Raw genomic sequence first — 23,461 nt, 5'->3', positions numbered from 1 at the left:
AATTACTTCGGGACCTTTTTGAACTTGATTTGGCTTGTCGTGATAATTTAGCCAATTCAGCCTCCCAGTTATGTTCTGTATGCTATTGCGTATCGTGTAAATAACTGTTTATGTTATTTTAACATATACGGACACCTATTCAGCCTGCTGTTCTGTGCTATTGTTTAGTTGAATAACTTGCCTTTCCAGATTAAATGTCTGTTCTTCGGCTTGGATTTTGTGAAATAATTTTCTAAATTAACGACTTATGTTTTTTCCTCTTCAAAACGCATTTTTGCTGATGCGACTTATGCTCCGGAGCAACTTATAGTCCGGAAAATACGGTAAATGATGACAGAATTTTTATTTTTGGTAAACTATTCCTTTAAAAAGGTCATAATTTGTACTATTTAGTAGTGGTCGACCAATATGGGGTTTTAATGGCCAAAACCGATATTAAGAAAGATGTTATGCCGATATAACACAAAAATGTAATTGCCGTAAAAAAGAGACAAAAAAAGTGAAACTACATAAACATTTGTTATGCATAATATTTATAAATATACCATTTAAAGGTAAATCATATTTACATATTTAAACAGTAGCATGAGATGTCAAATCCACATTAGTTATGTCTTATTATGTACATTTTTAATTAAGTTTGTTTAATTGTGGTGTTTTTGTGTAACACAATATAAAGTCATGTTAAAAGTGAATAATGATTGGTCGTTTTATGGTCTGTCAGACTTTGGCTTTAAATTTAGTGTTTTTTGATTACAAACAACAAATTTAAATAATGGAGAAAATGGCCGAAAAGATTTATAAATTATAAATAAATATAAATAAAGATTTATAAATAGATTTATAAAGAAATCCAAATATCGGTTGATATATACACACACAAAAAAATTATTCATTCAATTTACTCAATTTTTTAAGGTAAGTGGTCGCAATCAATGTATTTAAGCTACATTTAAACCAAAGTTTTTTGTTTTGTTTTTCTATATTTTTTTGTTTAAATGTAGCTTAAATAAATTGATTGCAACCACTTACCTTAAAAAAAATTTAGTAAATTGAATGAATCATTTTTTTCAGTCTATCACTACTATTTAGGTACAAATATTTATACGTTTGTACCAATATGTACATTTGAGGTACTACTATGAACTTTTTGCACAAATGTGTATTTTTTGAAAGGGTACTGCCCCAGTGACAGCTAGGGATAGATTTTTTTCTGAAAGTTCATGAATTAATATTTTTCACAAGTAGCCTATACTTTTACTATGAATATTAATACATAACAAAATCATAATTATGCTGGCCACGCCTCCTTATATTTAGCATCACCTTGTGTCCATACAGTCACTGGACCAAATAATTCATGGGTGAGTCTTGTGTCTGCCCAGTGAAACCCAACCCAATCTTCTTCATTGGATCCCCATCTACAGCACATAATAAACTGAAAGATCTCATAGATCCTCACCAGCAGCAGTGTGCGCACGAGGCACAGCACGTCTCCAGTCTCACTCCACAGACTCCGCGCTAGTTTGAATAGATCACAATCCGCGCAGCCAAGGAAACCCAGCAAAAACTTTGCCTCCAAATCCCCGGGCCGTCCGGGTGGGGTTGAGACGCAAACAAAAGCACTCTTCTTAAAAAAAAAAGTAGGCTACCAGCTGCAAACTAATTTAGTTCAGATACAAATTGAAGAAGATAAACGGAACCGATCGGAGTCTCCACGTTTTAACGCAAAACTTTTTCTGGGCTCATTGAATGCGGATCGAGCATCACACTAAAGGAATGAAGATGGAAATAATGTGGACAATCATTCTACTGGGTGAGTTTAATATACTGTACATTAATGATGGCAAATCAGTCATGTGTGTCAATATTGGAAATAGTTTTAGATATTTTCTGAATTTGATTTGGAGAATAAGGTTGTGTTGTAACATTATAAGCTTACATGAACTAACAATGAATATTATTTATCAGACTTTAGTTAACGCCAATTCAACGGTTCATGTTTGTTCATTAACTAATGTTGAATGCTGAAATTAACATGAACTAACATTAATAAATGCTGTAGAAATATTGTTCATTGTTAGTTCATGTACCTTGTAACGTTTTAGCAACACCTTGTTTGAAAAAAACTGATTTTAGACCGCAGGAAAAGTTGTAATATTTAAACATTTGAAAACAGTTCTCTCAGTACGTAATTAATGATAACGTCAGTTAAAACCGTTAAGTACGTTAACTTTAAAAACGCGATGCCCAACTTAATTTACAACACGTTTTTACTTTTGTCTCTTTAAAATGTTCTGATAAAATATTATTAGTCTTTGTTAAATAATGATCCGTTAAGCATTAAATAGATGATAAATCGTTTTATTGTTTCATAATCTTTGGATAAAAGCGTCTGCTAGATGGCTAAATGTAAATGTTTTATAGTCTTTTGATTAAAACTCTACAAATGATAGACATTTTTATAAGTTGTAAATTAATATTTAACCTTTTACTCACCTGTTAAGTGCAAATAAATGAAAATATTTGAGATTTACTTAGCGTTTCTCAATGGAAACGCAGTGGCAAATATTTCAACTGAACTGGGCGCAGGTGTAGGAGTAAATATTTTGTTAAAGTAGCAAAAATACACCAGAAGTCCTGTGGGAACTCAGCATCTGTGTCAGTCTCAACCTTTCTGTCAGCTGGTTTGCTGAATTCACAAACACTGAGGCACAATATGAAATGAAGTGCGTGATTAGCTGAAGAGGCGCGTGAAGGAGGATTGTTGTTTTTAATTATAAGCGTCGCACCTGCCTGTCCACACAACACTCATTACATAAACTCTCCTGTTTTGTTTAATCAACACTGTAAGAAGTGTCGTTTTTACTTTCCCTGGTCAGCCTTTTTAAAAGTGGACTTTGTGTTTTTAAACACTATCAATACTTGCATAGTAGTGCAAACAATATAAAGGATATTTATAATCACAGGCTTGAGCTTATGGTTCTTTGGAGTTGAATTATTTCCTCTCACATTTAAAGGATTCAAGATTTAAGGATCCCTTGTGTCGCATTAGTTTCGCTCAATCAGAAAAGGTCTTGACTTTTAAACATGCTAATCTAAAGTGATTGCAACTATGTATCCTTTGGCAAAACTCTGCATAGATGCGACCTGACGGGTATCTCACACAAGTCTTGGGAAAATGTTGAACAATAGGGTATTAAAGTGTTCTGTCAACATCCCTGTTCCCATGGAAGGTGTGGCTGTAACTTCCTGTCCTTCTCTCTTGCCCGAGTTATCAAACTCTCTCCAATAACTCAAATACTAAATCAAAGAATAAGAGATTGATTTTAAATCAATGAAGAGTAGATGCTTATTGGAACAGATGTAGCATTTGTTTAAAGACCCCATGAAAATAATTGAACAGGGCGTTTTTTCATGGTTGATGAATTTCCTGTTGAAACAGGAAGTTGGAATGGTTACTTTTTTAAATAGCACATGTGAAGCATGAATTGCTACCAGCTATAGCTAGTTTGAGGAAGATTTTCTCCATTTCTTCTGAAACTAAAGACTCAAATTTTGCTTTCATGGTGTCCATACTTTCCTACACTAAGGGGAGGTGTAATTCAGTTCAATTCAGGATTGACAGAAAGTTTGGGGAGGAAAATAAAGAGAGAGTGAGTGAGGTATCTTGAGAATCCAAACATGGCCCCTCGGTCCTTCCCTCCCCTTCTCCTCCTCCTCTTCTTAAGTTATAACGTCTGCAACTGGCACCACCACAGCCCTCGACTCCCATCTAATCCAACCTCTAACCCAGGCCTCCCCTTTCTTCGCAAACCCAACATTTAATCATGCGCTTTTAACAGCTTGTCCTTTTAAACGCTTCAAAATAAAAGTTCCTTTATCACACTGTATGGTTCCTTTAACATCTACTGAAGAGTTTTCTTAAGTAAAAGTTTTACAGACTATAAAATACAACTTTTAAAACATTTGACTGAAAGCTCTTCTTGTGGCGCAGGCACCACAACCTCTTCTTTTTTAATCACTACCCAAGAGACTTAAATTACTCTGATTGTGGACATGCAAGTGTCTAGTTTCTATCGTGTCCACTCCCAATAAAAACAAAATGTTGTGCATTTCGCAAAATTAAGAAAAACATGATTTGTGTTCCAGAGGCGTCATGCACCAATTTGTTTTAAGGGGACACAGTGTGCACAGCTACCCTTCATACTGTTATCATAATTATAAATGTCAATTAAACATCAAAACCTTGTATATTACCATATTCTTATAGACTACACAGACAAAAAGAAAAGCGGTTTTGAATGATTTTATTGATACTTTACACATTAATGAGAAAATTGACGTGACGTCTGTGATTGGCTATTATGATCACCACGGCAAAAACAGTAAATAAAAAACATTTGATTCACTTTAAAGTAAGCATATCTATGTAATCAAGTTTGATTATAATTTAATTGCTTTGAAAAACTGTCGTATATACATTGCTATTTGTAATACTTTACAATAAGGTTGCACCAGTAAACACTGGTAAATGCATTATTCAACACGAACAAACGGTGAACAATATAGTTTTCAACATGTAATTCTTGTCAATACAGTTATTCATGTTAGTTCATGATACAACGCTTCATTTTATAAATATATTAGTTAATGCCGAAATTAACATGAACTAAGATGAATAAATGCTGTAGAAGTATTGATCATTGTTAGTTCATTTTAGCTAATGCATCAACTCATCGCTAACAAATACAACCTTATTGTAAAGTGTCACAAGCATATTAAATTATTAAAGAAACGCATATTTGCATCATGTTTGACCTTATGCTGCGTTCACACCAACCGCGGTAGAGGCGTCAAGCGTGAGTGATTTCAATGTTAAGTCAATGTAAAGATGCGTTGACACACGTCTGGAGGTCTCGCGACGTGAATGAGGAGTTTAGTGCAACGCAGTAGACGCGATTCAGCCTCATTCACGCGTCTAGTTTGCAAAAAAACGAGCCGCGTCAACCAATCAGGAGCTTGCTCTAGTAGTTACTTGATTAGTCGCAGAAGCTCCTCCCATGACGGAATTTCCGCGTGAATGTCTCAATGACTAGAAAAGCGGCAAACTAGACACGGTAGACACAATTTTGACGCCTCAAACGTGGCTGGTGTGAACCCACGGTCAGAGTCAGAGCACATAATAATTCAGCGCCCCCTCTAGTGGTAAATCTAGATATAAACATTAAGAAATGGACTTTGAACGATCATCTTTGTACACAGTTAATCCGCGACCGTGCACAATGATGGCGCCAGTGCTGTTGCGTCTAGATTTAGTATAATTGAATATTAATTCAATGCATCAAGAATGAAGCACGTGATTAAAACAGCAAAGAAACTGATTTTTGAGGTTGAAATACAAAATTCACTTGACTCAAAAAGTTTTAATGAGCATGACGCCTTTGGCTCGTTCTGTTCTCTCTCCCTCAGTAAAGTCTTTTTTGTTTTATTCTGATCCTGAGTGCAGCAAACCGGACATCTAAAACCTTATTTACTCGCGTCTGTCTACTCACTGTTCACTGCGATCACAGCCGCAGGCTTTTCTTTGTGCTTCTTTCAAACAGGACGTGATAGCCACAGGCCTCCGCAAACAGACGAGGCATCTATATTTGGCGCACTTTGTGCTATTCTTATAAATGACACAATTGCAAACAGGACATCTAAAACCTTATGTACTCACGTCTGCCTCTGCATTGCAAGTACATTGAACAACGCACGTGGCATCTATATCACACATGGCCAGATGCCTCCCCAAACGTAAGAGGCGTCTATATTTTACGGGCTTTGTGCTATTCTAATCGATTCGACTTATATAAACCTTGCCTATTCGCATCTGTCTCTGCACTCCAAGTTCATTACACGCACACGTGTCCAGACACAAGGCATTCCTTTGTGGCGCTTTTAAACAACATGAATGAGACGCAGTAATCACGTCTGTAATTTAATTTCTATTATTTTATTATTAAAGGGGCACTGTGTAACTTTTAGAAGGATCTCTTGACCCTATATTATCAGTGGTGTATAAAGACCTTACATAATGAACTGTATTGTTTTTATTATCTTAGAATGAGACGTTTTAATCTACATACACCGCCAGGTCTCCTTACATGAAAGTCGCCGTCATGTTTCTACGGTAGCCCTAAACAGACAAACTGCTTTATAGGGTACTGTACGTCGTCTCAGATGTTGACGTGTTTGACTCGTGGCGGCTACCGTAGCTTCACTATGCGTTTCGAAAGGCAGGCGTGAGCTGTGGACTGAGCCACTGGTTGCAACGAGATACCGCTAAAATTCTACACACTGGACCTTTAATGGTGCATTCACACCAACCGCGGTAGAGGCAGCAAAAACACGCTATTCGCGCGTAGTTGGATGCTTGAACATTTGAGTTTACTCGCTTCATTCGCACGTGAAAGCCGCGCATGAAATTCTAGTCATTCGAGACATTCGCGGAAATTCGTGACATGAGAGGGGCTTCTGCGACTCTGCTGAGACTCCGTTCGCTTCCTGTAATCACGTCACTACTACAGCAAGGTCCTGATTGGTTAAAGTGGCACCGAAATCCGCCAAAGTTCTGATTTTTCAACTTGCGCGTTTCCAGCGGCAATGTTCAATTCGTGCGTACCGTGCCGCAGGATGCCTACTCGCGTCTTTGCACTGACTTAACATGTAAATCACTCACGCTTGCCGCCTCTACCACGTCTGGTGTGAACCCTGCATAAGTCAACGATAGCTTTGAATTTTGTTATTTAAATTCTAAATATCTTTATAAGAAAAAATACACATGTGCTTTATTGACTGGAAAAAGTAAATCTGAACAAAGATCCGGTGTTCCTGTCAACATAACCGGTTATTTTCCTCTGCCTGTCAAGAATCAGATGTGTATAATGTATTTACAGTATATTTAAATTAAAGTGGCCCAGATTGGAAATAAGATTCTGTGCTATTTTTGCTCATTAAATCATCAAATTAACCATCCATCATTTTCATCCGTCCAATTAACATATCAATTGGAAAAAAGTCCAGTGTGACTGTGAATGTAGCCACCATGCAGTCGCTGGATACAGTTCAATTAGCACAGCATAATGACATTTGAATGCATCTCATGAGGAATGCTTTTGAGGAACGCCTGGTGACCCCGTCCGGCCTCCTTACAGCCCTCAACTCCTCCTTGCTTTCTACTGTCTGTCTTTTATTCATGGTGAGCATCACCCCCTCCCCCAACCTAACCACCTCCTCACATAGGGCCAATGGGCCTGTCCAATTACTGGACACCATCATTGGTCGAGGATGAGGAAGTAGGGGCCCCAAAAGTCCTGCAAACTATGCCCAAAGTATATACCGCGGGCCATCCGCATGAAGTGACTATCTTCATCAGGAGGGTCCGCGGTGGTCCGCACACACTGTCCGTGTTTGCACATACCATCATCTTTTTTTCACGTCTTCCAAGAACAAGGGATAAGTTGTAACTTTACACTCCTGTCACTTTCGGTGTAATTGTTAATAACGGTAGGTCCCACAAACAAACTTTAAGTGTTCATTTGTAGCAGAGATTGTGTAAAAAATGATTAATTTAACTTAAAGGCAGGGTCCATGATCTCTGAAAGCCAATGTTGACATTTGAAATCAGCTAAACAAATACGCCCCTACTGCAATAGAATGTGGAACTTCTTTTGATAGACCCGCCCCACACATACACAACCCAGGCAACGATGTGGGTTTCAAGTTGTTTCTTTTTCATTAATTGGATTTTTCAATCAAGAAACAATAGAGTTTAGGACAAAAGTTAGGTCAGGTCCATAGACTTGTCTGTGATGTCACCCATAGGTTTGTGAAGAGCTTTTTTGAAGCCAATCATTGGCGGGACCTGTCGTCGTCATCTTGGCATTGCGTCACCGCCCATTCACTGCGGATAACCTGAAAATGGGTAAAGAGGCAGGATGGGAGGAGCTGAGGTGGCTGGTTGCCCAAACCACGGCCACCTAGCTCAACGGTAGTGACAGTAGTGGCAGTTCACCTGCCACTCAAGTTGCCACGCCCTTAATTATGCAAAACTTAATGCTGAATTTACACCAAACGCGTTTTGGGCGTCAAAATCATGTACTGCGTCTAGTTTGCCGCTTGAACACTTTGAATGCATTCGCGCGTGTAGAGCGAAGTAGACGCGCGGAAAACGCAAGCATTTGATGCGCGTCCGAGGCAAAATCCGCTTCTTGTGGGAGGGGCAACTGCTGTGCGAGTGTCTGTTTGCAAGATGATTGATGTTGATTGTGCATTTATCAAGAGAGTTACCAGTTTGTATTTGGTAACCTTACTATAGGGGGAAAATAAACAGCGCTGGTTGATAAACGTCACGTGACTCAAAAGTGAAGTTTGTATTACCACTTACCAGGTTGCCCAAAGTCCTTACTGACACTCTTCCAAGCGAGGTCCTTTTTATTCCCGTCTCCTCTCCAGAAATAAGAACCTGTGTCGCACAGCTCCGGGCCACTGCGCACGGACAATATCAAACCTTGGTTGAGTGAGTGACTCCGGGCGGGGCTGCCACCTCAGCAGCAGGCAGGCTCCTGATTGGTTAACGCTGCGCGAAATTCCGCCAAAGTTCAAATTTTTCAACTTGGGCGTCAGCCGCAAATTCGCGTGAAACGCAAAATGCACAAAAGCTCCATTCGCGCGTACCGCGCACAATGCTCAATTGAGGCGGAATCGCGTCTTTCGCTCTGCGGGACCTCCCGGCGCGCGCCAACGCGTCTGCACACCGACCCAACACTGAAATCACCCGCGCCTCACGCCTCTACCGCGGCTGGTGTAAACGCAGCATAAGGCTTAATATCATTTTAATATCAACAGTTAAAAAAAATTCAACCCCCTCACAGTTGTCATGAAGGGCAAAATTAGCGATATAGACCAAAAACACTTTTTGTACCAGGATGTAAACGTTTTATTTGTGCTGTAAAGTTGGGCATTTTAACATGGAGGTCTATGGGGATTGACTCCCTTTTGAAGCCAGCCTCTAGTGGCCAGTCAATGAATTACAGTCTAAGTCACTTCCATTTTGGCTTCATGATAGAGATCGGAAGGTTTCCCCTTGGTAAGGCTCTAAAAGTACTTCACGAAGAACCATCTTGGGCTAAATGGTTCCATAAAGAACCTTTAATCTAAAGAAACTTTCTGTTTGTGTTAATGAAACGTTCTTTAGATTATACAAAGTATAAAATAAATGGATATTTCCTTTAAAAAAATCCTTTATTTTTAGGAGCGTAGGCAGCTGTGCTGATAATCAAGGGGAATATTATGGAAACACAAGGCTGCATGATAAGATGGGGAATAGTCAAGAAGCCGAAAAAAGGAACCATTAGCCAATCTACAAAAATAAACACTCGTCTTGTCACTACCCCCCCCCCCCCAATCCTGACAACAACAATGCACTGTTGCTACAACAACCACTACTGATTGTCATGAAAATCCACTCAGTCAAGATTTACAAGACCTTCATCTTGGGTGGCCTCTGAGGAGTTCTTGTTAAATGCAACAACACCAGCAATAAATAATATTTGTGCAAAAACACAGATCGTTAGATCATTTATTACAGTCTTGGGACAATTAATATTAAAAACACGGTCATCATGACACCCCAAGTCAACAAGTGTTTTACAGTAGAGTAATCTTTTATAAATAAACACTATCACACAAAGTCATACGTTGATTTTGTTTCACACAGGGGCGAGGGAAGTAGGGGTGCTACAGAAACCCCTCATTTTACAGGATTGTAAATGTAATACATTTATATTCATTAATTTAGTGTCATTTACACAGTGCAAACTTGTTAGCAAACGTTATTTACATAAAACTGCTACATAACTAAAGCTAAAGCATCTTCAGTAGAGCGTATGCTTGTAAAACTGGCTATTGACGCAATGTCCCGGTTTCGACTCCACCTTTTGCTGACCTCGCTCCTCTACCGTTTCCTATCACATCAAAAAGATGTTTATTTTTATAAAAATGTTCAAAAAGTGTCAATAAAGTGCACAAAGTGGATTTATTAAAGTGCACCTTTCATTGCTAAATAACAACGTTGTGTATTTGGTGTAATACAATGTGTTCATGTGATTTATGGTTTAAAAAACCCTCTATTGTGGTCTGTTCTTTATAAAAAGCTATGACTTGCAAAGATTTGATACATAGTATCATTAAAGGGGCAATAAGTAGGATTTACCCCCATATAGTGGTGAAATTGTATTTTGCATTCAAACGAACAGTGCTCTCTAGCGCCTCGCCTTTCCAAATGCGTGTTGCAACTACGGTTGCAGTTATGTAATCACTGATCTCCTTGTCCGTTGGAGCTGGTTCACGTGTTCTGAATGAAAACACGTTTTGGAAACGCGTTGGTAGGTCCATCTCTGCTATTATAGTTTATCAATACGGCGGAACGATATGGATGCCTCCTTGGAGTTACCCGTTCAATGTAAGCAAAGAGAAGGAATTCTAAGCTTACAAAGAAAAGTCAGATCACTGGCAGAGGTCATTTGACACCAACGAAGATATATTTATGAATAAAGACATTGATTTTGATTAATAAAACACTTAAGCCTTACTTATTGTCCCTTTAAAGTATCAATAAAGTAATCTAGAACTCTTGTCTGGTCAAAAAGGGTTGCAAATAACCCAGCATTTTTTGGGGGTGTAGTGACACTTTTGCACTTCATGTTATGTCAGTGTTGGTGTGGCTATTTTTCTTATGATGTTTGCCATTAATGTCTGTGCATGAGATATATGCAAAACAGTGGCAATACTTGAACAGTAACAGTAAGCAGTTGGTCTGTGTATAAGCAAATCTCTAATCATGAACTTGACAGTCATTAGAAAGGCCTTTGTTTTAAGTCTCCAGAGACCATGAAACAGATTTGGACACCATTGTGTTTGGCATCTGTGGTTCCGCCCATAAGTGTAGGTGTGTTACTTCCTTAGTTATTGTCCAGTTTGCTAAAAAATAGAAATGAACTCTCACTCCAATATGACACCAAGACATAATACATTACCAGAAGCTAAATTAAAAGAAGGAAAAAAAATCACAGGATAACACAACCAACTTAACTTTGAAAATTTGCCACAATGGCTATTACTTCTGTAATGATGCATTTGGGTATAAACATGAACTCATTTGCAGATAAGTGATTACACTCTTCCCTAACATATACTTTCTGTTTTCCTCCTGGGTGCCCTCCTTCATGGCACACAATCCGATCCTGATGCACCAACCCCTCAATCCAGTACTATTCAACCACCCATGCAAACCTTTTCTACTAACCCAACCACGCAAACCTTTTTTAATACTTTAACCACGGAAAAGCCAATTACTGACCCAATCATGCAAACCTCAACTACTAAAATAACCTCGCAAAACACAATTACTGAACTAACCACGCAACCCCCAGCTACTGGACCAACCACGCAAACAAAAACATCTGCGCCAACCACCCAAACCAAAACATCTGCGCCAACCACCCAAACCAAAACATCTGCACCAACCACGCAAACCCCAACTACCAAACTAACCACGCAAACCGAAACATCTGAGCCAAGCACGCAAACCCCAACTACTAAACTAACCACACAAACCAAAATTACTGAACCAAGCACGCAAACACCAACTACTAAACTAACCACGCAAACTACTGAATCACCCCCGCAAATCACATCTACTCAACCATCCACGCAAGCTAATTCTACTGTCTCAGTCCTGCAAGCCAGTTCTCCTGATTTCCCTACATCAAGGCATATCACCAGTAGTGTAGGTAAGATCTCATTCACATCATTACACTATAAATATTTCATCACTTACTTGTACTCACCCTTATGTTGTTAAAACCCATTCAAATGTCCTTTTGTGGAGGACAAAATGACACATTCCTGGCACACATGAAGAATCGATTTGAGGAAACGTAATTTTGACACTCCACGTCCTCCTTGACGTAACGTCCATTCACGCATTTTTGTTTATTTTCATCTGTTAGCAACAAAAGCGGTTGTAGCAGTGACAACACAGCCAAAGAGACAGAAGACGAGTGTGTGTTTAGCACTGGAGGTGATATTGTCCATGCAAAACGCAGCGTCCTCTCTCACATGTTGATTTTTTTTAAGAAAAATCTCTCAAAAGAGACCACTGCAGCACTTGTTTGACTGTTACGCCGGTTTCACACCGCAAGCGTGAGCAGCGCATATGCGTAGCGTGAGCAGCGCGTACATCTATAGATTTAACTTTATAGATGTATCTGTTTCTCTGAAGATTATTAAGATAGATGAGGGTTCATTTAGTGCTGGGCAGAGGGTGAATGACAGCACAGTGTTCTGGCTACAGTGTGTTTTAAAATATTTCATTGCTTTCTTTTAAATTGCTCAAAGTCATGACTGCTTGAAACACACCTGGCGTCACATTCCTGATTTTATGGTAAAATTACAGTTTTTCGCGGCAATCCATGACCATTCAAACCATAAACAATCACATGAATTGAGCATGAGCAGCGCAGCAAAAATAAAGCCGACGCCGAAACGATCGCAGCACTGCTGCTTCAGCGACGCTCCTGCCACACGAGCATGTGCTGCTCACGTGTGTGGTGTGCATGCTTTAACTTGTTAACATAGACGTGAAAAAACATGTGCCGCTTACACGCTTGCTCACGTGTGCGATGTGCATGCTTTAACTTGTTAACATGGACAGCGTAAAAAACACGCGCCGCTCACGCGCTTGCTCACGCGCTGCTCATGCATGCAGTGTGCATGTTTTAACTTGTTAACATGGATAGCAAAAAAAACACGTGCCGCTTACGCGCTTGCTCACGCGTGCAGTGTGCATGCTTTAACTTGCTAACATGAACGGCGGTAAAAACATGTGCCGCTTACGCGCTTGCTCACATGTGTGGTGTGCATGCTTTAACTTCTTAACATGGACGGCGAAAAAACATGCGCCACTTACGCGCTGCTCACGTTTGCGGTGTAAAACTACCGTTAGATCTGATGTTGTCGTGTGACAGATCAGAGGCCTAAGTTTACCAACTTTATTTTTTATATTAATTTATTTTTAAATTGAATTCGTTTTTAATTAATTACCTCTGTGATTGTCACTCTTGTACATTTTGGCACAAAATACTGAAAGACTTTGACTCCATGAGCTTGATTTTTTGTGACATTTTGACCCTCATTATTCATTTTTCTTTATTTAAAAAAAGTTTATTTTTGTTAGTTTGTTGTTGTAAATGTTCCAATTGGGACAGAGTGACATTTTTAAAGATGTTAATTAATGTTCATGTTATATAATATTTGATTGCATTTTAAAGTAAAAATGTAACTGCCTAACATGGCACGTAACATTAAAATATTGATTCATTAATCATTAATTTACACCATAGTGACCAACACTAAAGAAAAGTGAAATTTCACAATTCTCTTTAAAATCTACGAGTCTGACAAAACATAAGGGTGAGTTCAACTATGACTTGTAATTTTAGACAAACTACATCTCACGCACATCTCATGCGCAAATTCATGCGTAAGCATTCTTAGCGAATGAGACCCAATAACATTAAGCAACTAAATTGGTGATAAACGGAATCGAAGGGCTACCTTTTTAACCGTAAAAAAATCATTTTATATTAAAATAATTACTTTATAGTAAAACCATATAACCATTCACAATTCTCTTTAAAATCTATGAGTCTGACAAAACATAAGGGTGAGTTCAACTATGACTTGTAATTTTAGACAAACTACCCTATAATGCATTTCTTTTTCAGGTCCTAAACCATCCAACCCTGCAGCAACAAATTCTACCATTTCTCCAAGTCAACAAACAGACCAACGTCAAGCTGAAAAAATCAAAGAAATTGTAATTTACTAGACGATTTTTTGCATATTTGTTTTCATTCTTCATGTCAATATTTGTGAAATTGCTTATGTTTTCCTCCCTGGAGGATTTCGTTTTATGTTTACATGCACCATATTTCAATCTGACTAAAACGATCTGACTGCAGATTACAAAGGAACAGTTTATATTTACTCTAAACGTTGCAATCTGACTCAAAAGTTCGTTTACATGTACGTTCTATATAATCCGAACAAAATGTCTGCACAGCAAGGGTTGCCAGATCCACGTAACAAAACCAGCACAATTGCTATTCCAAACAAGCCCAAAATTATCGTACTCCCATCCAATAACTAATGAACAAAAACAACCTGTCGAAACTGCTTTAAATTAGCTTAATTCTCTGCCAAAAAGCTGCAGACTTTGTAATGATGCACACAATCTATTATTGAGTTAAAGCTTCATCTCTGGATGAATGTACAAAAGTCAAAGTTGGCTTGGAAATTTCATTCGGATCGGTTAATGTGTTTACATGAAGACATTTCAGTCCAACTGATCTATCAATAAGATTACAAATGATTTGGTTGCATGTAAACATAGGCAGTGTGGTAATAATAATACATCCAGTGAACTACTGTCGAAATCTTTCTGTTTTTATTCACTCAGAAGAAAGACCTGAATGAAACCTGCAACACGATTCTTCAGAAAAAACAAGGCAATTGCTCAGTGGACAAAAAAGGCAATACATTAATTTTAACAGTAACAGTGGACGGTGAGGGCATTTTTGTATGTTTAAATTTACTAGATCCACATTTGTACAAATACTTACATTTCCATTTACTTTCCACATCCAAATTTGATTAATGCTACTTATAAGGTAAACTGTGTGTCGTGTCCAGTCCAGTCAGAGTCCTTAAACAAATGCACTATTAGTTTAACAAAAAGTCAAAGTAATTGTCTTTATTATCTCAATCCAGATTTACAAGATCATACCAACAAAACCCCTACAAACACAGAACAGGTAATTTTGAGACGGCACTATTATGAATCTCTCAGGATTGTTGTTCATTATCAGACAGAGTTCTTCTTATCTCTACAGAAGGAAGAAAAAAAGGATGAGGTCATACCAGACACATTAATCGCCATTCTGGCTTCATGTGGCGCATTGGTGCTTATTCTGTGCTGCTTCGCTGCTTACTGCACATATCATCGCAGATCTTACAGAAAGAACCAGGTAAACATCTCAACCACTTCCAGACATAAAGAGAAATCAATGCAAAACTGTATAACATGTTTTTCGTAAACGAAAACTTTTCGCATAATTCACAACACGTGCGTATGCACATGAATTTATTCTTCTGGTTGTTCTTATGTTTGAATTTGAATCGTACAAGGTTGGCAATTTGCATAATACACGCTCAAACCAGCTCCATGATCATATTTATAATCTGTAAAGTTCTGTTTTGCTTTGCATTTTTGATTTGGGAGTTTTGGTGTCGCCGGAGGAAGTCAGTGCATTGTGTCCATCAGAATAACATTAAAGTATTGGATGCGATAACAAAGACATTTATTAATATGACAGAGACGCAAATCTGTATTTAAAACAAAACAGACAGTTGATCAAATGATTGATGTTTAGACTTCTCAATACATTTACATTAGGAATTAAGCAGACGTTTTCATATAAGGATTTAAAAAGTGAGGAAGGAAAGCGTATTAAAAATGTATTACTACATGCATCTTCTTCATGTGTAGAAAAAAATAAGCTATAATAATGTATCCTGTATATAATAATAATAATAATATAGATAATCAATATAATATATAATTTAAAATATAATAATGTACATTTTATATATCAACATTATTACATTAAACATTATAATTATAGCCTAGTATTTGATTATAGCGTACGAGACGTTTTAGGTTTTCTTGAATTTTTTTCGTACATTTAAAAGAAATGTTAACACGAAAGTTTTTGTTGAATCATGATTTGTGATCACGCACATCTCATGCACAAATTCATGCGTACGCATTCTTAGCGAATGAGACCCAATAACATTAAGCAACTAACTTGGTGGTAAACGTAATCGAAGGGCTACCTTTTTAACCGTAAAAAATCATTTTATATTAAAATAATTACTTTATAGTAAAACCATCTTATAAACTTATCTAGGATCCAACATGGCAACGGCAATATATTACATTTTAAATAATACATGTAATATATATGCAGTGTTGAGGAAAGTTACTTTTAAAAGTAATGCATTACAATATTCAGTTACTTCCCAAAAAAGTAACTAATTACGTTACTTAGTAACTTTTCATGGAAAGTCATACTTACGTTACTTTTGCGTTACTTTTTCTTACTTGTCTGAGGCTTGATCTCTTTCAGGCCTTGCAGGTGTTTTTATGATTGAGAAGTTCTGCATTCAAAATTTGCATTTTCCATCGCAAAAATGTCAATTTCTGGCCTGCCATCTGTGTTTCTGACTCAAACTGTCTGACTCAAAAGTGCATAATTCTAAGTGCCTACATTCAGTACATTATTATAATTTTTTTTAACAAAAGAAATAAAATGAAAAGTAACTCGCATTACTTTTTAAAAAAAGTAACTAAGATATGAATGTGTACATTTATAAAGTAATGCGTTACTTTATTTGTTACTTCAGAAAAGTAATATTATTACATAATCACGTTACTTGTAATGCGTTACCCCAACACTGAATATGTGTCTTCTGAAGTGAGACGATACGTCTGTAAGAAAAAAAAACTTTTTTCTAGCTTATCGAAATTTTAATGTGGCATCATCTCTCGTGAGAACCAGTGAGATATGAAATTACCAAATTAAAATTGGATAACATTTCCATATGTTATAATTTTGCATTATATAGTCATAAGGTGTGCACCAAATCGCATACGTAATAAACTACTCTACGCCATTTTGTAGTATAAACAGTGTAAGTAGTGCAGTCTCATTTGGGGCACAGCTATAGTCTAAAGTCACCAATGGGTCTAACATCCAACAAATTCCTTTGCCTTTAAAGCAACACCTGACGGAAGAGCTACAGACGGTGGAAAACGGTTACCATGACAACCCCACGCTGGAGGTGATGGAGGTACAACCGGAGATGCAAGAAAAGAAACCGGCATTGAATGGAGAGTTCAACGACAGTTGGATCGTCCCCATAGACAACCTGCTGAAAGAGGACATGCAAGATGAAGAAGACACCCACTTATAAAGACACCGCATGAGCCAGAATGTAAGGAAAGCATAGATTGCTGAATAAGGACTATTTAAACGGCCATGGTGCCTTGATGTATATGCTGTAATTAAGTAGTTAAAGGTCAAACGCGCTATAGCGACAGTGAAAAAATTTACATTGGGCACATTGTGTGCCGCATCTACGGAACGGGAAAATTCAGACTTCCGTACATGGAAGCACAGTCTGTGTCTTTTCCTCGTGCCTTACTTTATGTGGTATCGCACTCGGATAATAAATCAGATAGGATTGCTAAGGGGTGGAAAGTTTCTGGTAAATTTCCAAAACTTTCCATGGGAACTGAATCTGGGGAATTTTGGAAATATTCCAAATTGGAAACTTAACTGGAATTTATGGCAATTATTTGGAAATGTATATATCATATACAAAAATAAATAAACATTTTGTTTGGTTATAAGCAGACACGCATTCAAGGTAATACAGATTTTCTTCTATGGAAAGTTTCCAGCCGTGAAAAATCCCAGAATTTTGCAACCGTAGACTTGTAGACTAGTTAGCATCCTGCAAGGAAATCTCTTAAGAAATGCTCATAAGAATTTGTATTATTACGTATTTCATGAGGTCACTTATTCCTATCATTTTTGTATGATTTGCTTTCGCCCCATGACGTTGGGGTTAGCGGCGAGGTTTAATTATTGCTTTTTATGATAAATGACGTTTTTGAAGAATTCACTTCATAAAAATTCATCAACTTGTAAAATCTGTACGGATTATCGTAATATCAGACTGTAATCAACTCACTCATATACACCACACAAACAGTAGCACAAACTATACTGAGGGTAAAATGTTTTTATTTTTTTGTAAGATTTTTACTGATATTTTTATTATTGAATGCAGTTTATTTTGAATTGATATTGCATGGGACCTTGTTGACCATTTTCTTTTTCTTCTTTTTTTTGATCAGAGCTCATAATTTTTGATTTTCTAGTCACTGGCAAGTTTTGGTTTCACACTTAAAATTAAATTAGTCTAACTTATAGATATAATTGTAAGTATCATGATGCACATCTTCAGAGAAATGTGCATTGTTGCGTGTACATAATTTTTTATACTTTCTAGATATAATTAACACTAATAGACAACAACACTGTGACCAATGGATAAATCATCCTGGTAAACTACAGGCAATATATGGATATACAGAATAACCTGTAAATACTCTTCAGTATTGCACCCGAGGTGTATACTGTACAAATATGTTGAAGAGTGGAGATGAAAATGTTTGGAGACAAAACCTTATTTTGTGTACAGATGATTTTTGCATTATTTTACCTTTGAGTGGTTACAGTTTTGTCAACTCAAACTAATTAACTTTACCCGTGAGTCTTGATGTGTTCTTTTCTCTATGTGTAGGGATTTTATTTATGTTTATGATTTCAGCAAACATTAAATGTTTTATGTATTTGCATGCACCACACCAATTTTGATGGCGACTCACTGCTGCCTCATTTTAACTGATCTGTATTCACCAAAGTATTTCCTTTGATTTGTTTAAGCTATATCTTATATTTTAAGTCAGTTTGCCCACGTGTGCAAAGGACAGGGGTCTGATACACTGGAAGCCGCATCTCTGTCACATGTTTCTGTCTGGGGGCGGCCATGAATTTAAATAAAAATAAAAGTTGTGATTTTTTTAAGTAAGTGTCTTTTAATGTCCAAGAATGTGCACACTGTAAAGTCCAATATTTTGTATGTACAGATAGAAAAATATTAAAGGGGACATTTCATAATAGTTTATTAAGATGTCAAATGAATCTTAAGTTGTTCACAGAGTATGTATGTAAAGTTTAAGCTCAAAATATCATACAGATCATTTATTATAGCATGTTAAAATTGACACTTTGTAGGTGTGAGCAAAAATGTGCCATTTTGGGTGTGTCCTTTAAAATGCAAATAAGCTGATCTCTGCACTAAATGATAGTGTGGTGGTTGGATAGTGCAGATTAAGGGGCGGTATTATCCCCTTCTGACATCACAAGGGGGGACAAATTTCAATGAGCTATTTTTTTACATGCTTGCAGAGAATGGTTTACCAAACTAAGTTACTGGGTTGACCTTTTCAAATTTTTTATGTTGATAGAAGCACTGGTGACCAATTATAACACTTAAACATGAAAAAAGTTAGATTTTCTTGACATGTGCCCTCCAAGAGACCACTTTTAAAGGGGACATATAAAGAAAATCTAACCCTTTTGCAACGTTTTACAACGTTTCTACCAAATTCCAACACTGTATAAACTCCTTGTTGCACCCACATTTTCAAGTTTAATCAACTTGAATTTACACAATTAATTTCAAATTTTCTTGATAAGCCAGTTGCTATACATTATACACATAAAGTTGAATTAACTTAAGCTAATTCACCTTTATTTTTAATTTATAGCACTCATTACTGGTCAAGAAAGTTTAAATTTATTGTAAATTCAAGTTGATTAAACTTAATTTAACTGCAACAAGGATTTTTTAACAGCACTGTAAAAATACTTTGCTGCCTTAAAATTTTTTGTTGAATCAACTCGGATTTACAAGTCATTTCAACTTACATGTTATTTATCTTGACTAGAGAGGAGTTGTTATAACTACAGGTGAGTTGTCATAACCTACAAAACTGAGTTGACTTTTCTCAACCATATTCTGTAAGTTGTGACAACTCATCTCTGTTGACATGACTTGCAAATCCGAGCCGATCCAACAAAAAATTTCAAGGCAGCAAAGATTGTCCCACAGTGAGTGCAATAAAAATAATGTTTTGATTTGCAGAAAACTAAAACCAAACAAATTAACAAAAAGATCCAATGTTTTCAGATCTTGAATACTACAAAGCAAACAGCTTTAAATTAGTTTTTTTCTATATATTTTATATTTTGCATGTATTTTAGGATGAATAAAAAATATAATATTTGATGGAATAATCTATCTATCTATCCATCTATCTATCTATCTATCTATCCATCTATCCATCTATCTATCTATCTATCTATCTATCTATCTATCTATCTATCTATCTATCTATCTATCTATCTATCTATCTATCTATCTATCTGTAAACACAAGAAGTGCATAAAGCTTGTACAGATCTCCAAAGGAAGACTCGGACAAAAGGATTTTTGTAAGAAAACTTGAACAAAATACAATCTTTATTCTTTATGTACATTACATACAATGCAGTTTCATTAATAGTTTCTACACATTCATGAGAGCCACAGTGTAGTGCGGTCATCTCGCCGCGTCCTCGCTCGAGAGCAGACGGGGACGCCGTCAAGATGAAAATTTTCAGGACAGAGGAAAAGAAAACTCATTACTTCATCTCTGACACTGCAGAAATGTACACCAAAAACAAGAAAACGTATTTGGCATTGAGTGCAACAAAAGTCTCTTGTAAATATCAATCCTCTCGTGTTTTATTTTTTTATTTCATGATTTTGTTTTTTTACTTTCTTCCTGGTACAAAAACAATGCTAACTACTAAAGGCAAAGAAAGCCCCGTAATCCAATAAATCACAAACGCAAAACGTTTCCATTCCAGGAAAGAAAATACAATTAATGAAGTCTATAAATCACAAACGGTCGTCAAACTTTCACACTCTTCTGGGTTAAACGTACACCCACATCAACACGCCTCACTGCACAGGAGCGGAAAGCTAATACTGAGTGTTCAGGGGACTGAAGATGATATTTAGGGAGGTTGTGATGACACAATGAGCACAGCGTACTACCTCATTGGTCTCTTTAGTGAGGCTGGAACTACCGAAAATTTAAGAGCGATCCGATTACTTCATATTCACGGGCATAGGGAGACAAACGGCTGTCAAAGTGCGCACACGCCTAAACACACCAAAGACCAAACCTATCCATAACAACACACAGGGAGATGAAACAAGACATTCAGTATAATATGTGCTCAAGTTTAGCAAAAATTAATAATATTAATCAATATAACAATAGCAATAAATAGTGAGGGGGTTCTTCGGTGGTCCCAATAAGGTGGAGTTGGTACCAGTAAGTTTCACACCGAAAGCTCAACAGTCTATGCAATGTAATGGATATTAAATATCAGATAAAAGCAGCCACATGTAGACACTTTTAGTCAATACAATCAGCAATCTACACTTCTATTGAACTCAATGGAATTCATTTCTTCCACTTTTTCAGATTTTGTCATTGCAGTAATCCATTCGCTAATGGATATGATTGTGATGATGTTACTAGGTGAAAAATGTTGCTGTATATGCCTATTATAATGCACTGAAAACAATAGACAGCAACTAAGCATATGCAACCAATATTTGCTCTTACACATACAAACGCAGCAGCTAGGGCTGCACGATAAATCACATGTGATTGTCACATGCATCTCGTCAGTAATGCAGCTTTCTTAATTAGTTGTAAATCGCCATCAACTGTTTTTCAGATGGAGTGGCACAAAGCCATAGTTCACTAACAATCGGGGCAATTTCGCATTAATTTTCGTGTACGTATTTCCTGCGATATGTATGCGATATAGACCAGCTTGTCAGGGAACGACGGCTCTGTGTAGTAAATGCCGCTCCATCTGAAAACAGCTGATGGCAATTTATTACTAATCAAGGAACTGGCATTTCTGACGAGATGCGCGTGATATCGCAAGCGATTTGTTGTGCAGCCCTAACACGCACGCAGCCACACACACATGCATACAGCCACATACGCACGCAGGCGCATACAACTGCACACACGCACGCACGCAGCCCAACACACGCACGCACGCAGCCACACGCACGCACGCAGCCCCACGCACGCAGCCACACGCACGCAGCCGAACGCACGCACGCACGCAGCCGAACGCACGCAGCAGCATGCACGCATGCAGCAGCAGCATGCACGCACGCAGCCGCACACACACGCACGCAGCCGCACGCAAGCACGCTGATACACACGTAGGCACACGCACGCAGCCACACGCACACAGGCAGCCACACGCACGCAGACGAACACACGCACGCACGCAGCCGAACACACGCACGCACGCACGCAGCCGCACGCACGCAGCCGAACGCACGCAGTCACATACGCATGCAGCCGCACACAACTGCACGCACGCAGCTGCACACACCCAGCCACACGCAGACATCCGCACGCACACAGGCAGCCACACACACGGAGCCGCACGGACACACGAAGACGCACGGACACACGCAGACGCACGGACGCACGCAGCCGCACACACAAAAATATTTCTTGTGCATCTAAATGTGTCCACAACACATTTATTATAAACATGTTTAAATATTAATTATAAAGGTTTGTGGATAACTCGTAGTTTTGGAATCTGATGTCGCATGACAGCATCCAATAGCAGCAGCAGGCTTACTTTGAAGCCTGGATATTAAATCCAATATCAAAACTGCATCACAATGGATCCTATTTGATATACATTATAAATGTAAATGTATAATAAAGATCCCGTAAACGGCCTCTCATCTGATCTTTCCCTTCACTGGTTGCGCATGTATGTCAATAAAAATGTGATTTAGTATAATAGTGATGCAGTAATGAGCTCCTGTCGGCCATAAATCAAATAAAATCTGCCCCTTTAACAATGTAAACTGTTCAAATGTATAACTCACCTGTATTTTACCCTGTCAGCGAGAAAAACTCAAATAAAAAAATAAACTGAGCAATTGGTTTTGTTGTTGTTGTTTTTTTTGTTGTTGTTAAAAATAAAATAAAAGAAGCAAAGTCAGTTTGCATTTTGGCAGATATGTAGATTTCAACTCGGAAACATCTTTAAAAACAAAACAAAAAAATTCACAACCCTGGCGCTCCAGAGTAGAAAATTATATTTCTGCATTTGAAATAAGTATCAGTGATTTGTAATATAAGAGGAACACAAGTAGGTGTGCATGGCACACCTCGGGTGGTAAATATAGAAAAATAACTTGGTTTTTTTTGGTGGGAGGAGTCTGAGCACTATATAAAGAGGGCGTGGTCTACATTGTGGGTGTGGCTAGAGGGTGATGAGGTCAACAAGGTTACCCTTGGGCGGGGTCATATTGTCGGGGAAGAAATTGACGAGCGTATCGAAGAGCTGAGTGCGCTGGGCGTACGTCTGATCCACGTCAGAGAATCCTAGAATTAGAAAAATAAACAAGAAAATCGGTATCAACAGAAGTGCAAAATATTAAATGACATTCATATGCATGACATTAATCCGAGCGGACAGATCTCTTACCGAGAGGAATGAAGTCTGAGCTGGATTTAAAGAGAGCGGAGGGCAAGAGCTGGAACTACGAGA

The 23,461-nt window shown here is 37.8% G+C and overlaps 2 protein-coding genes across 2 annotated transcripts in view; one reads left to right on the top strand and one right to left on the bottom strand.

Moving 5' to 3' along the window:
* Window positions 1-1,338: 1,338 nt before the first annotated feature.
* On the top strand, window positions 1,339-18,824 carry podxl (podocalyxin-like). Its single transcript, XM_073869196.1, has 6 exons — window positions 1,339-1,816; window positions 13,833-13,924; window positions 14,567-14,672; window positions 14,878-14,921; window positions 15,000-15,134; window positions 16,948-18,824. The coding sequence occupies exons 1-6, from the start codon at window positions 1,753-1,755 to the stop codon at window positions 17,140-17,142; spliced, it is 636 nt and encodes a 211-aa protein (XP_073725297.1). The 5' UTR covers window positions 1,339-1,752; the 3' UTR covers window positions 17,143-18,824.
* Window positions 18,825-22,973: 4,149 nt separating this feature from the next.
* The window catches only part of mkln1 (muskelin 1, intracellular mediator containing kelch motifs), a 36,028-nt gene continuing 35,540 nt past the window's right edge, over window positions 22,974-23,461 (bottom strand). The window contains exons 17-18 of the mRNA XM_055190726.2: window positions 23,399-23,453; window positions 22,974-23,295 (exon numbers count right to left, since the gene is read on the bottom strand). Coding sequence (XP_055046701.2) covers window positions 23,174-23,295; window positions 23,399-23,453 — 177 coding nt within the window. The 3' untranslated portion in view covers window positions 22,974-23,173. The remainder of the gene's footprint in view (window positions 23,296-23,398; window positions 23,454-23,461) is intronic.

This window comes from Misgurnus anguillicaudatus, chromosome 1, assembly GCF_027580225.2.
Source record: "Misgurnus anguillicaudatus chromosome 1, ASM2758022v2, whole genome shotgun sequence".
Classification (NCBI taxonomy): Eukaryota; Metazoa; Chordata; class Actinopteri; order Cypriniformes; family Cobitidae; genus Misgurnus; species Misgurnus anguillicaudatus.
Note: the sequence above shows the minus strand (reverse complement) of the source record. Positions and strands in the feature narration are given on the sequence as shown.